Genomic DNA, 15,031 nt, shown 5'->3' on the forward strand with positions numbered 1-15,031 from the left:
AGGCTCCTTCTGGCCCATTTTTGGGACCTTTTAAGCTCATTCTGGGCCCCCCCTCCAAGTGGGCCCTGTGCCAGTGCCGTCTTAACGCATGGTTGGGTTGGGCCCCCGGTCCGAGGCCTCAGATAAACGAGAAGTAGTTGAATTTTCCGATAATTTGCCAGGTAGGGCCTCAGAAAAATCACTTAGCCCGAGGGGTCCACGATGCTCTTAAGACGGCTCTGCCCTGTGCGGGTGTACCTGTTGCACCTGCCCAGTTACGGCCCTGCGTTAGAGCCACACATTCACTCAGAACTAGGCTGACCTTATTTCCTCGCGAGAAATACGGGAAATTGGGATTCCAAATACGGTAAAATACGGGTCATCGACAATTATCGCCAAGAACAACGCCAAAAGTGCAACAAGTTGCCAAATATTGCTGAAATTACGGAAAACTCACAATGGCAGGAAACGAAGCGTTATTGCAAATTGCGGTGGATTAAAATGAATTCGACAAAATAAAACATTCAACAAGACAAATGTGGGAAATTAAAGTCTTTATTTGTAGCTGTAATTATCATAATATAGTTTATGAGTTGAAAAATAGTTTCAATCTTTGTGTATGACTTCAATAAAGAATTAAAATCCAAGTAAGCATCATGTAAAAAACGGGAGAAACCGGGACACTTTTGCCAAAAAGTCGGGACGGCCAGAAAAAAAAAAAGAAAACCGGGTCTCCCCGGGAAATACGGGACGTAGGGTCATCCTCAAAACTCACATTTCGGTATATGGCGATTCGTTAGAATTCCGAAGAGGAATGTGTACGAGGTGCATGTACAGTTAAAAGTAGTCATTTATAGTGTTGAGAGAGCCAAAAAAAAACAGTTTGCCCGGGAGTCCACAATGCTCTTTAGATTGCCTTATTTTCACGCGCCCATTACACGGAATTTATGATGTGAAAAATTATTATAAGTTTCCGTATTTTCCTCAATGCGGTCTTTGCAATTGCTTTTTGATCACCTTTAAAATAATTGCAATTATTGTTGTTAGATGTCACTAAACATCACTGATTCTGAGACACATTTCAGTGAGAACAGATTTTGAGCAAATATTCCTAGGTATCAAAAATAATTTTCGATCTTTTTCCATATAAATTCATTATTTTTTTCAGCAATTCAGCTCCATCACGAAATTTCTGCCAATAATAAAAAAGAACATCGTTTTTTTTTTTATCTATAACATTTCATTATTAGTTTTTGGGGTTTGGCAACGCTTTGCAATAGCCAATGAACGTCTCGATATGAGTTGAGTCGCTTTCAAATTATATCTGTGAAAGTGTCAACGAGTTCATCTTTCTTTTGTGTGAAGTGTTAAATTCCTCATTTTATATTTAATTTAATTGAAACAAAGTTTTTAATTTAAACTTCGTTCTTTACCAATCCGTAAACGCTCTTTGTTGACGGGTACGTAATAACGATTGTTTTATTATTCAACCGATTGTTTTAGTAATTAATCTATGATGACGCGATTATAAACAACTTTCTGAAGCGTGTTTTCAACATAATTTCATCATGGATGTTCTTGCACAAATTTAGTTATAACATGGCTAATTAACAATACGAAATTAGAATGGAAACACACACGCCTCTTCATGGCATATTTGTACATAAACTAATGATCTCAGTAACTACAAATGTTTTACTAAAATTACAATGTCCCTTCCCCCCAAGTATGAGGGGCTGATAGGGCTCTGGTTGATCATGAATTCTATTACTTTCTATTTTTTATAATGTAAATTTAGCATGTGGCTCGCTAAAGATCCCAGTCTGTGGGACCGATCTCAGCATGAGCAATTAGTGCATTTGCCATAGTCCTCGTGATGATTAAAAGAATGGCTGTAGTTGCAGGTTAACCCCCCCCCCCATGTTAAGAATGGGCCGTTTATTACAGGGTGTCTTATAAATAGAGGTGCAAACTTTAAGGGTACGTAGAGAACATCAAAAGGATTGATAATTGCTTAAAGAACCTATGCCTGGAAATGCCATCGTACGTCGCTAGGCGGCGACTACTGCTTGAAAGAAAAAAATTGCATATACTTGGTGCTTGGTTTTACAAATCCATATAAACTTCACAATTAGTTCTTAAATAGTAGAGAAGGTAAAAAAACTTTTAAGATTAGAAATGAGTTTTCACAGAACAGGTATAATCTGCAGTTGGTTTTTTTGGCGACTTTGTCTTTCGGCACCAAACAGCTCATAAACGTTGCCAAGACCATAGTGCCCGTGTAGTAAAAACAATTATGGGAACCAACAAGTACAACGATAAAAATAGTACTGATGCAGTATAATCTGGATTGCTAAGGATGCCGTAAGTTGCCTAGACAGGCATAATGGTGCCAGGTTAATATAATTTTTTTAGATTTTCCATTGCAGGTGGTGCTAGTAACGCGGGTTATTCAAATGGTGTCTCCCTTTGTGTAATAGTGTTTGAAATAGCGTCATTTCGTTTTCTGTTGTCTAAACGTGCCGTCTAGTCTCACTAGAATTATATTTGTCAGGTTGTATTTTTCCAATATATTTATTCTCATTATTTTTTGTAGCTACTGCCCTTCCATTTTTAATGTCGTAAAGAAATATCATTATTTTAGTTTACTATTATTTTAAGTCTGGATACCCAGAGTGGCTTGTGCCCCAATCGGTTTATTTTTCAAAGAGAGTCCAGGTTTTATTTTTTTATGGAGGATATTTATTTTTACAACTAGAAGGACAGTCGTTTATTTAAGAAGGAATTCCTAAAAGAGTTACCCAGAGAAAGTATATGCCTGTATCAATTTATTATTTCGAAGAGAGTCTGGGTTTTATGTTTTTCATACTGAGAATATTTATTTGTAGTATTATTTGTAATATTATTGTCGGTTTCCACTTTTGTTATGCTTTCTATGCTGTTTTTTGTTTGGTTTTTTTTTTTTTGCATCCATATCCGTAGTCAGTCACTGCCTTGGCAACTTTTCCTTGGGCCAACGGATGTGTTTGGCGCCACAAAAAAAAAATTGTCAAGGGATCAGGATTATACTGCATCTGTTCCCCAAAATGAAATAATCGAACACACTCACATGCTCCATTATGGAAGGCCCGTTTCAAAAGATACAGTTGAACAAAGGAAACCTTCTGAAGACCCTGTGGAAGTAGTGCCACTTGCACATAGATGTTTGTATGGAATGTTCTAGAAATCAAGAGAGAAAATGGTGACCCAGTACCATTATGTCGGCCTTGATGGCTTAACTTCTTAAATTAATCCTCATTGATGTTTTTCTTTTAGTGATATTATTTGTTTAGATATTCGCTCTCCCAGAGGACAGGTTTTTAAAGCACTGAAAATTGAATAAAAACCTTGTCTTATATATGAGTAATTACGGTATACATGTTTCCAGCATGAGAATTATTCTGCCTATGTAATTGAGAAAGTTCAAATATTTTGATATGGGGGAATGCTGATCACGACAACCTTAAACATTTTTGTGGTTAAATATAAACAGGGTCTGTCCAGACTTTCTTTGTAGGGTCCAATTTTGTGAAAATGTTTGTTAATTTTGTGAAAAGGGTTATTAATTTTGTGAGTAATTAGTAATTTTGTGGGAAGTGAAATCTAGTTGATTTATATAAAATGAAATGACAAATTTATGGTTTCGGTACGGTATTTTGTAAAGAGTTGGTTCCTAAACCTGCTGTTCTATGAAATCAAACCGTTGAATTGCTTTGAACTGTGTTTTTTTTTCTTCCAGATTAACCAAAAACATTTGAAAGAATGAATGATGATAAAGTCATCCCAGTTCGTGTGGCTTTACGAGCTAGACCTTTAGTACCAAAAGAAATCTACGAGGGTTGCCAGAACAGTTTGTCTTTCATACCTAATGAACCGCAGGTTATAGTCGGCCAAGATAAAGCATTCACTTTCGATTATGTTTTTCCTTGCGAGAGCAAACAAAATGAACTTTACAATGCAGCTATATCTGATCGCATTGACTGTCTTTTCAAAGGTATTTTGGAATATTTTGTGATTTTGCTGAGCATAGATATGAATCATGCATAACATACACATAACAGTACTATTCCGTGGCCATATGTTAAATAATAATTCTCTTTCAGGACAAAGAAAAAAAATTGAAATTTTATTTGTTGATGCCTCATATGAGATATATGGGCTGTAACAAAAGAGGGTTAGTGCAAGGAATATGTTTAGTTTTTTTCCCCCCATTAAATGGTAATTTTTGCCTTAGGTTACAATGTTACTGTTCTTGCCTATGGCCAGACTGGTTCTGGAAAGACATTCACGATGGGCACATCCTATTGCTTGTCAACCGAAGAAGATGAAGAATCCTATGGTGTCATCCAAAGAGCTGTAAAGGACATCTTCAAAGGCATTGAAGAGAGATCCTCTGTCTCTGAGTTCCTAGTCAAAGTATCGTTCCTAGAGGTACTTTGCGTTTTGTAATATTTTCTCTACCTCTTCACTGTATTTTCTAAATGAACTTGTAGAGCCTCAATATTCTTATATGTATTATCATTATACTTTGCACATTGGCTCTCCTACCAAGAACGCTATGGTCACGTGAAAGTATCTTAGTACATTCTGTACTGAAGCACGCGATGATCACGTGACCGAATGCCCCTTCTGTCCTTCTGAGGGTCCAAAGGACCATGTGTGTGAGAACAGTAGAACAGCTTCAGGTCTCGCATGATAAATATCATTTCTTTTTATCCTGTCTTTGCCTATCTTAATCTCATGTAAATATGTACCTGTAAATATCTTCAATATAATTTCATAATTAAATATCATGTTCTTCATAAATAAGTCTCATCAATACAGAGTCAGATGCGCTACCATCACCTTAGCAAACGCTTGTCGAAAAAAAAATTTTGTCATTGGAAATGTGCCATAATAACCAAAGCAAAGATGATGGAAAATGCTATGTTGCATTTTCAACAGTATAATTAAGGTTCATTAAGATTATATATATATTCTCATTATGAGAATTAGCCTAGACCGGCAGTTATTGTCCTTACAACAGAGGTCATAATAACCATGTTTCAAATATTTGTAATTTTCCTACCACATGGAGAAAATTAAATTTATGTATCGTTTTTTGTGTAAAGCTGTGTATGCATTCAAGTTTATTCCATGATATGGGATTTAAGACCATCTTTCACAGTAATTTACCTCGGGGCTTGTCCAGGGTCAAATCCCAGGTCACCATGGTGACTAAAAATAGTAAATGACATCTAAAATTTTGTATGTAGGATCATCAAATTTGAATCTAAGGACAACATAAATTTTTCAAAATTTATGTCAGTGTGTCTGCATATCATGTAATAGGGTCTTAGAAAAGTCTTGAAGTAATAAAGAAAAGATAAAATTGATGCTTATAATTCTTTTATTTTTGGTTTGTTAAGCTTTGATTTAAATACAGAATTTGACGGATCGACCAATTGTGTTAATTATTGGCCATTTTTAGAAAGTCAACCAACTTAGTACCATCCAAATTGGATACTCGACTCCAGTAATTTTTGCATTGTTATTCATCTGCATCAATAAGCAGGCCAATTGTGGTGGTGCCTGGACTCATGAGATTACTTCATTCCTGAAAGTTACATCTCAGGAAACTCTTATTGAACCCACTCAAAGTAATGGAGACCCCATCAATATATTTCTTGGTTGATTTTTTCTTCATGCAATAATTATATTTTTATTCAACTTTTTTTTCATTTTATCATTTCAAAGGTTTACAAAGAAGATGTGTATGATCTTTTACAAAAAAAAGATTCTGTGATAACCATTCGAGAAGACCAAGATGGAATAAAGGTAAATTTTTTTTCTTCCGAGTCATTCACTTAGTTTAATAATAAACTGTCTTGATAAACTTCTATGATTAATTATAGCCTGTTTTTTTTTTTTTTTTTAGCATGCAAAATGATTTCATGAGTTCATCAAGGTTTTTAATATTTAAGGGGACAGGACTTTTGAACGATCAAAAAATCAAATATTTTTTTTTTTAATTGTTTTAAAAAACTTTACAGGTCCCCCTGAACATTTTGATATCTCACTTTTTGTTCTATGAGCAGTATAGAAATTGAAATAGATGGAACAAGTGTGACACGATATTCAAATTGCACAAGTTTAAAGGGACATTGAGCCACATGGCTTTATGTTTACCTCATGTTTTGCATTTACTTACCTTTGTTATAAGCTATTTTTTTCTGCCCCATCGACATTTGAATTCACTCTTGTGAGGTTTTTCTTTCCTTTTTCTTCATTGAGTTGAAGGAAAAATTATTACTCAAACTTTTTTGTTTGTTTACATATACATTTTGTGCATGTGCCTCAGATTGTGTGGTGGTAAAGGAAAAATACCAAAGAAGTGTATTGAACATACTGAAAGATTTCAAGTTATGTGCATACAACAGTTCATTTTCAGTGAATATTATCAGTGTGATTGCAATCTTGACATTGAATTTAAAACCATTTTCATGAAATGGAGAAAAAATGCCATTGAAATATCACTGAAAAAACAGAGGCAATGCAAAATTCATATTTACGTGTAGTGCTGTTGTGTGTGATTTGTTGTGAATTCCTGTGTTGTGGTGATGGGCATCAGAAATAAGTTTAAACCTGAAGTGAATGAGAAAAACCTGATTTTCAAAAGATTTTTTTTCCAATCATAATATGTTATGCATTGCATGTCGATGCAACCAGATTTGTTATTGTTGGTTGTTGAGAACTTTATCGCCTACTTAAACTTTTGCAGACTTTGGATTTGACACATTAGTGGTTATTTTCTAAAACAAATTGTAATCATGTTTTTTGTATCACACTTACCACAAAATATATTCATACTAATGCCACTATTTATATTTAAAAAAACCAACAACGTTGAGAATTTTTCTTTTACCACGAAGTCAAAAATCAATGAGTCTTCAACTATTATGTCAACTAATCTCTTTTGTCAGTTTTCTTGGGTTAGTTGTTAATTCATCTCAAATATTACTCACAGGCACATTAAATGTATAATACAGACCGCAAAATAAATTCAAGTGAATGTGTGCTGCATTAGTTTTCCGATCTGTGGCTTTTTTTCAACTTGCTGCGTGTGAGGCATTTGAAGCGGCAGGCATCTCAAAGAATTAAAATGGCAAATTAAAGTATAAAAACATGATGACAATGTTAAAAACTGATTATATTATTGAACATTGAGGCTATTCTCATGAATCTGTATGGTATTGGGTTTAAAAGAAAAATTTCACCAAAATTCCTACTTCACAATCTTTCAACGTGTTTTTCTCAAAACATCAATTCATGTCATTGCGTGCATGATATCTCATGAACTATGTTTCCTATTTCATGAAATTGGTATGTGTCTTCCCCCCCCCCCCCCCAAAGCAGAATGTTTTGCATTGTTCTGCAATGAGCCCTCAACTGACTGGAAATGTTCTGCAGTTCCTATAATAGTGTTTTCTACATTTTTCTTAAAATTCTTCCCAATTGTTCTGCAATAGCACTGATTGTTCTGCAATGTACGTCACAGACTTCAGCATATTCTGCTTTGGGGTGTGTCCCTTCCCTAGGCGCATAAAATGAATTAGAGTGGTAGACATCCATCGAAATTTAAAATTTTGAAAAATTTCATAAAATTTGAAATTTCTGAATTTTTTTAAATGCTTTCACTTTACATATCTTAAAGATCCTAGTTCATTGCATTAAACAAACATTTTAGGACACAAAACAATTTTTTTTATGCAGAAATTCAAATTTAGGCAGATGGAATTGTGTGCAAAATATAAAAAAAATTGAACTTTTGCGTGCAAACAAAAATGAACGAAAACATATTTTGCAAATTTGATGCATGCACATCACATTACACATACTTTAAATGTGACCCTCAAAATTTTGAAGAAATTGGATAAACCAGGAATTTTTTAAATGTATGCAACATTTTTCTGCATTTCTCAACTTTCACAGATCCTGTGTCCCCTTAAAGGACTCAAATATTGTTTTATTCATCAATTAATTTAAAAAAGAATTTCGTGAATTTCGAAACTTGATCATTTTCTAGAGCAGTAGTTCTTAAGCAGAGCCCCCCCCCCCCTTGTGGAGAGGTTTCGGGGGAGTCTGTAAGCTTTTGTGAGAAAACCCATTGAGTTGGAGATTTTAGCCATATTGGCAAGGGGGTTCCTGGCCCGTGTCTTATTGATGCAAAGGGTCTGTTCGATCCAAAATCCCTGGTATGGGATATTTATATTGCAAGAGTTCCTGATACATATGGGTGCAGTTGCCCAGGTTGATAAGATACTCGCCTTAAGTGCCAAGGATGTTTAGAGGTATTGTGAGTTTGATACCAGATTCGTTCTTGTCAGGAAAAATTCCTGCTGCGTGGGGACAACATGACCACAGAAAAAGGTTGCTAATCAAGGTGATTAGCGCACCAATCTCTGTGAATATAAAGGAAAATAGCCTTCCATTTGGAATCGGTAATAAATTGTAGGTACCAGTCTAATTAGCCTTCGTGTGCAGAAAATGGTTGTGATGTAACAAAAATGATCAATTATCCTTATACAAGTGTCATTTTAAAAGTAGGGGTAGTCGTTTGACTATAAATGCTACAATGCATTCCATTTTCATGAGACATTTATTCATACTCTTTTATGCTTTCCAGATAGTTGGTCTTACAGAGCAACCAGTAACGTCTGCTTTGGAGACTTTCCAGACACTAGAACAAGGATCCATGGCTAGAACAACAGCATCCACTGCCATGAATGCAAGATCATCTCGTTCTCATGCCATATTCACAATATCCGTTGAACAAAGGGCTCTGAGCGATTCGACAGACTTGATGCGTGCTAAATTTCATCTTGTAGATTTGGCCGGATCTGAACGTGCAAACAAAACTGGTGCATTAGGGGAACGTTTCAAAGAAGGTAAAAATCATAGTTTCTCATTCTGGCTCACCAAGAAAAGTGTAAGAAGTTGTTATATTTGAATCACAATTTGAAATTGATGGAAATATATACCATTAACACTCGTTTTATGAACTTAAATAGATTTGGCCATTTGTTCATACAGGGGAAAGACAGTTCAAAGGAATCACAATGGTTTGGACCATAGGGCTAGTTTGTAAAAGCATGTCAGTTTATCAATTATAGGTTATAAAATCAATCTATATATATAATAGATTCTGTGTGTGTGTGCGTGCGAATCTACAATTTTAGATCGATCATCGCAAAATTTAGCATTGTTTGGATGGGATCCGACTTGAATGATAGGCTACTTTTTTTAAAAGTTTGTCAGAGCAGGTGGTTTCTAGGCCAACAATCACTTTTGGAATGTTTACTTTAGTTACTGTGGTTCCTTAGCAATGCATTTCAGACATGTATATACCTTTACAATGGTTTGTCACTCCTTTAATGATGCCAGTATTATGTATGATAGTTTATATGCCTTTGTAATTTGTAATGGTTTGTCACTTTTCAATCGTGCCAGTAATTAGAAAAAAAAATTTCCCCCGGACAGCTCCAGGTATTATAGCTAGTATTTTAATATTTACTTAACAACCTTTTGAATTTTTTTATGAAGCAGAGACTGTTTGTGATAAAAACTGTGAAAGTATTTTTGAAATAACTTTTATTCAGGATTTTTTTGACACTATTATTAATCTCAAAGGTTATCAGTCTCGAAAATTACTCTTGATAAAATATAAATACATGTTTTTACAAATTTTTGTCAGGTAATTTTCCATGGTTTTTCCATGTTTTTCTGTGAATTCTTATACTTTCACAAAGTTTGCACGATTAATTGATGTTGCATGAAATTGTCTTTATGTGATAACTTGAAACAACAAACATATAAAATAACTACTATCCCCCAACCACCTTTTAATCATATTGTTTTTTTTATAGGTGTTAATATCAATCGTGGACTATTGGCACTGGGTAACGTAATTAGTGCTCTCTGTGATGATGCTTCGCATGTACCATATCGTGACTCAAAACTTACTCGACTTCTGCAAGGTATAAATTTAATTTTTGTAAATCTAGGTGGTTTCTTATTTATATTCTGAAGGTTATGATTATCAGGTGCACAAAACACCACCATAAATTTGACATTTCATTTCTTTCATACATAATTAAGGATTGTTTTTACAAGAATAAAGATTTTCACAAAAACAGAAGTTCATATAGACTCATTCTAACATTCTCACTGGTCGGATACTGCTAGCATTTCTTTATAATTATTCTGTAATCCCACAACATGAATGTTTTAACCTTGTTAATCAATGTTCATAAATTCTGTTACTGTTGAGTTTAGTTTCATCTTTGATCCTGAAGTGCATTAGAAAACCTATGAATATAGAGTTTTTAGAGTTGGAGTTTGGCGTATCTATCTTCAAATCTATCTCTGCTGCATGCTTGTAAATTGCATAGCTGCCAAGTCTCCCGAATTTTAGCTTCATCCCTCGACCTCCCGAAAAGTTCTCATATCTCCCAAATTTTTATGAAAATTACAAAAAATCCCTAATTGTCCCAAAAATTCCCTATTTCATTAAAAAAAAAAATCCTCTTTTAAAAACCATCCCTGAGGAATTTCTTGTGGGGCATGAAGTCTTTTGCCTTTGTTTTTTTCCCTTTCGAAATGACGTCGCACGTCGTAAATGGGGAAATTTCCTTTTTAAGAAATTTTTATAAACCCTCTGATGGTAATAAGAAAGTTTGTCTTATCGTGCAGGGAAATAGCTTAGCAGCCAATAGTCCTGGATTATGGTGACATGCATGTGGTCAAAATTTCTTTTGTTGAAGTTGCGTACATGCGATATAACAAAACATGAATACTAATAAGCAAAAACATATTTAATCAATTTTAAAGACACTTATTCCACGATGAATTTCATTTCATCAAACGTTCCAGAAAAAGGCTGACTTTTCCTTTTTGTACAAGTTGTGTTACGGACATAAACATTGGTTATGGTGGAAAGACTGACATCGTCACCCATGTGAAATGGAAAAAAAACAGCAAATGTCACAAAAAGTCAGTGTTATTCAAAAATTGAAGCTTTTTTCCCCTTCATCTTCCGATGATTTTGGGGTCATTCGCGCAGAATGTTTGTTCACAGCGTTTCTGATTGAACACAATATTTTTTTAGATCACCATTTTGAAGTTTTGGCCACCAATTTCACTTGTTTTTTTGCGTAGGGGTTTTATTCCCAAGGGTTTAACTTCCGTGTGTATAAAATCCCTATTTTATTTGACTTTAATTTTTGAGTAGGGGTTTTATTCCCTACGCTTTAACTTTTATGTGTGGAAACTCCCTATTTTATTTGGAAAAATCTCCCGAATTTTCATTTTCAAAAGTTGGCAGCTATGAAATTGCTTTAAAACGGGTTTGAAGTTTTTAATGTTTTATAATGTGTGCTTTTTATTTCTAAGAACACCATCTCTATTTTTGCAGATTCTTTGGGAGGTAATAGTCACACAATTATGATAGCATGTGTCAGCCCAGCGGATACAAATTTAGATGAAACTATCAACACTTTGCGGTATGCAGATAGAGCACGAAAAATAAAGAACAAACCAATCATCAACAGGGATCCTCAGAATGCAGAACTGATGAAGCTTAAGCATCAGGTATTTTTTTATTTTCTGCTGTGATCCAGACAGAAATTTACACCTTATAATTTTCTTATTTCATCTCTTTTTCAGTTGCTTTTTATCGTATTAAATAAAAAAATTAATCTGTTCTTTTTAATTAAAATTCTCTCCCACCAAATTCAAGTGGATTCCACACCGACCTTATGGTCAATAACAATTCTTCAGTATGTTCTAGAATCACACCGAGTTTTATGAGATGCAAGTTTCAAATTTTAAAAAAACTGCTATTGCTTAGTTTCTTCTGAGTCATATTTGAGAAAACTACTTTGCAAACGTCTTTTTAAATAAAATTTAATAAAAATGATTAGATGGAGCAATATTTGAAGAAGGCTTGTCATAAAGCAGACTCTAGTTTGTGCAATTTCATTGATTATTCCCAAGCTGAAATTGCAATGTTGCCATACATTGAATCGGTTTTGTGCTGGAACTTTTGAAATATTTAACAAAATATGATACAAGTGGTACTATCAGACTTTCTTTTTATACCAAGCACAACTCTCTTTTAACATCATTGTTCAATTTACTACCATTTTATTCCCCTTAAGATGTGAGTTGTGCCGAAAGTGTGTGTATGTCCTATATCTAACTATGTATCTGGTGTTATGCGTGAAGTTAGTGCTGCTATCTCTATTTCAAATCATGAGTGAAGTGTAATGCTTGATTATGTGTACAGTTGTAGGTAGGGCCGAAACTCGGGAGGGTAAGGGTTTGATATCCTGTGTCCTGGAAGGGTGTCTAGTTTTCTTTATGTTCGTTCAAAACTGAGGACGGTGTGCCAAATTGGGTACTTGCCCCGGGTGCCAATTTTAATTTTTGGTTGCAAGCATGGCTGAGAGGTGTATTTCGAGGCTTTTTGATGGGAGATCGACTTGCATTTGCCCCTGAAGCTGGAAAATGAGAAAACCCCGACTAGGCCAGCCACAGATAGGATTTCAACCCAGGTCCTTGTGATGTGAATTCCTCACGATACCTACATGACTGCACAATGGTGATGCATTCTACATCTCTGGAAAACATGCCCACAGATTAAAATTTTATGTCATAAAAAACTGAGCTTTACTCATTAGTCTGTTCCAGATTTTCAGAGCAATGATGTTTCCATACAAAAAAAAAAAGAAAATGGAAATTCTTGAAATTTTTACATAATAAGTTATAAACCAATTTTTTGCAGAAGGGAAAAAAAATCAAACCAAAGTGACAGACAATAAAAGTGGTTCAAAATAGAGACCTACACAAAGACTACATTGCTTATAAAATCTAATTTTAATGGAAATTGATGCTTTACCCTTAAATGCATAAAATGCTTTTGTAGCTAATGTTTTTCATAGTTAATAGCACGTATATATATATATATATACAGGGTGCATAGGTGACAGGGCGTATGGCATTTTACTGATGAGCCATATATCCTAGAGGCATGCTTCCAATTAGAAAATGTATCCGAATAAGGTGTAGAACTCAGACATGTCATTCATGTTACAAAAGGTTGTATAGTTATAAAAACCATACCTGGTATCTTCGAGCGCATCAGGGAATCGTTTTTGCATTGTTGTAGACTGTGCAATGACGTCACCAGCCACCACTTCCAACAACTCTTGTAATAATTAATCAAATCAATCTTTCTGTAGTTATTATTATACTTTTTGTCATTCCAGCATGATGTCGAAACCTGCATGCGTTTTTAGTGATTTTCACCTCAACATGGTTTGTGACACCATGTCATAGCTGCCAAGTCTCCCGAATTTTTCGGGAATCTCCCGAATTTTAGCTTCATCGCTCGACCTCCCGAAAAGTTCTTAAATCTCCCGAATTTTTACGAAAATCACAAAAATCCCTAATTGTCCCTAAAAATTCCCTACTTCATTAAAAAAATCCCCGCTTATGAAAACAATCCCTAAGGAATTTCTTGTGGGGCATGAAGCCTCTTTTTTTTTCCCTTTCGAAATGACGTCACACGTCGTAAATGGGGAAATTCCCTTTTTAAGGAAGTTTTACAAACCCTCTGATGGTAACAAGAAAGTTGTTTGTCTTATCGTGCAGGGAAATGGCTTAGCAGCCAATAGTCCTGGATAATAATTGAAGATTATAGTGACGCGTATATGGTCAAAATTTCTTTTGTTGAAGTTACGTACGTGCGATATAACAAAGCATGAATAATGATAAGCAAAAACATATTTAATCAATTTTAAAGATACTTATTCCGATGAATTTCTTTTCATCAAACGTTCCAGAAGAGGGCCTACTTTTCCTTTTTGTACAAGTTGTGTTACGGACATAAACATCGGGCATGGAAAGACTGCCATCATCACTCATGTGAAATTAAAAAAAAAGCATCGAGCAAGTGTCACAAAAAGTCAGTGTTCTTCAAAAATTGACGGTGTTTTCCTTCATCTTCCGATGATTTTGGGGTCATTCGCGCAGATTCTGATTGTGTTCACAGCGTTTCTGATTGAACACAATATTTATATTTACATCATTGAAGTTTTGGCCTCCAATTTCACTTGTTTTTTTGCGTAGGAATTTTATTCCCAAAGGTTTAACTTCCATGTGTGTAAAATCCCTATTTTAATTTGACTTCAGTAGGGATTTTATTCCCTACGCTTTAACTTTTATGTTTGGAAAATCCCTATTTTATTTGGAAAAAATCCCTATTGTATTTATTAGGGAGTGGTTTTAGCATAAAATACGGGTTTGCGAGAAAATCTCCCGAATTTTCATTTTCAAAAGTTGGCAGCTATGCCATGTTCCATTGCAATTTTTGTTCCTCTTGATGTCTACTAAGAAGCATCAAGCCAACCTAAACTTTATCAGTCCAATTTTAGAGCACCCTGTATAGACAGCTGGAAAAATCATTTTTAAAAATCTATTTCAAATTGTACAGCTTATGCATGACCTTAGAGAGGACATAAAGAGTCTCAAAAATCTCATATAAAATAAATAATAAAATAATACTTTTTGAAGAAATATTAGTTCCCAAATATATATGTAAACTATTATAAGGTTAAGTTATATAACTTCTTTGTTATTCAAGCTATATTAAGAAAAAAAAAATTGGGGTTTGCAAACTTCAAGGTAAAACAAAATAAACGCAAACAAATAAGCAAAATCATAGCCACACATGCTCTGCTACAAAGAGTTAATTGGAATATCTAACATGTACCAGGGAATTCAAAACATAAAATGGGAAGATTATAACCTTGCCTTATTTGCAAAGGTGATTCTGAATTTTATCTTCAAACCAACTGCAGCAATCAACATTATGGACCCTCTGAACCTATTCAAAGCTGTGCATTTTAAGGTTAACTTTGCGAGTCTTTGATGGACTGACAGCCAATGGTTTTTAGCCAGGGGATGCAAGCTG

General features: G+C 34.6%; 1 protein-coding gene across 2 annotated transcripts in view; it reads left to right on the forward strand.

Annotated features, from left to right (window-relative positions):
• Positions 1 to 1,257: 1,257 nt before the first annotated feature.
• The window catches only part of LOC149069997 (chromosome-associated kinesin KIF4-like), a 48,454-nt gene continuing 34,680 nt past the window's right edge, over positions 1,258 to 15,031 (forward strand). For both annotated transcript variants that reach the window (XM_089249504.1, XM_089249505.1), the window contains exons 1-7: positions 1,258 to 1,439; positions 3,758 to 4,012; positions 4,253 to 4,449; positions 5,755 to 5,835; positions 8,684 to 8,945; positions 9,924 to 10,034; positions 11,471 to 11,646. In XM_089249504.1, the coding sequence (XP_089105630.1) occupies positions 3,781 to 4,012; positions 4,253 to 4,449; positions 5,755 to 5,835; positions 8,684 to 8,945; positions 9,924 to 10,034; positions 11,471 to 11,646 (1,059 nt within the window). In that variant the 5' untranslated portion in view covers positions 1,258 to 1,439; positions 3,758 to 3,780. The remainder of the gene's footprint in view (positions 1,440 to 3,757; positions 4,013 to 4,252; positions 4,450 to 5,754; positions 5,836 to 8,683; positions 8,946 to 9,923; positions 10,035 to 11,470; positions 11,647 to 15,031) is intronic.

This window comes from Pholcus phalangioides, unplaced genomic scaffold, assembly GCF_987345545.1.
Source record: "Pholcus phalangioides strain wild (caught in Gottingen) unplaced genomic scaffold, Ppha-v1.0 ptg000022l_1, whole genome shotgun sequence".
NCBI classification, from domain to species: domain Eukaryota; kingdom Metazoa; phylum Arthropoda; class Arachnida; order Araneae; family Pholcidae; genus Pholcus; species Pholcus phalangioides.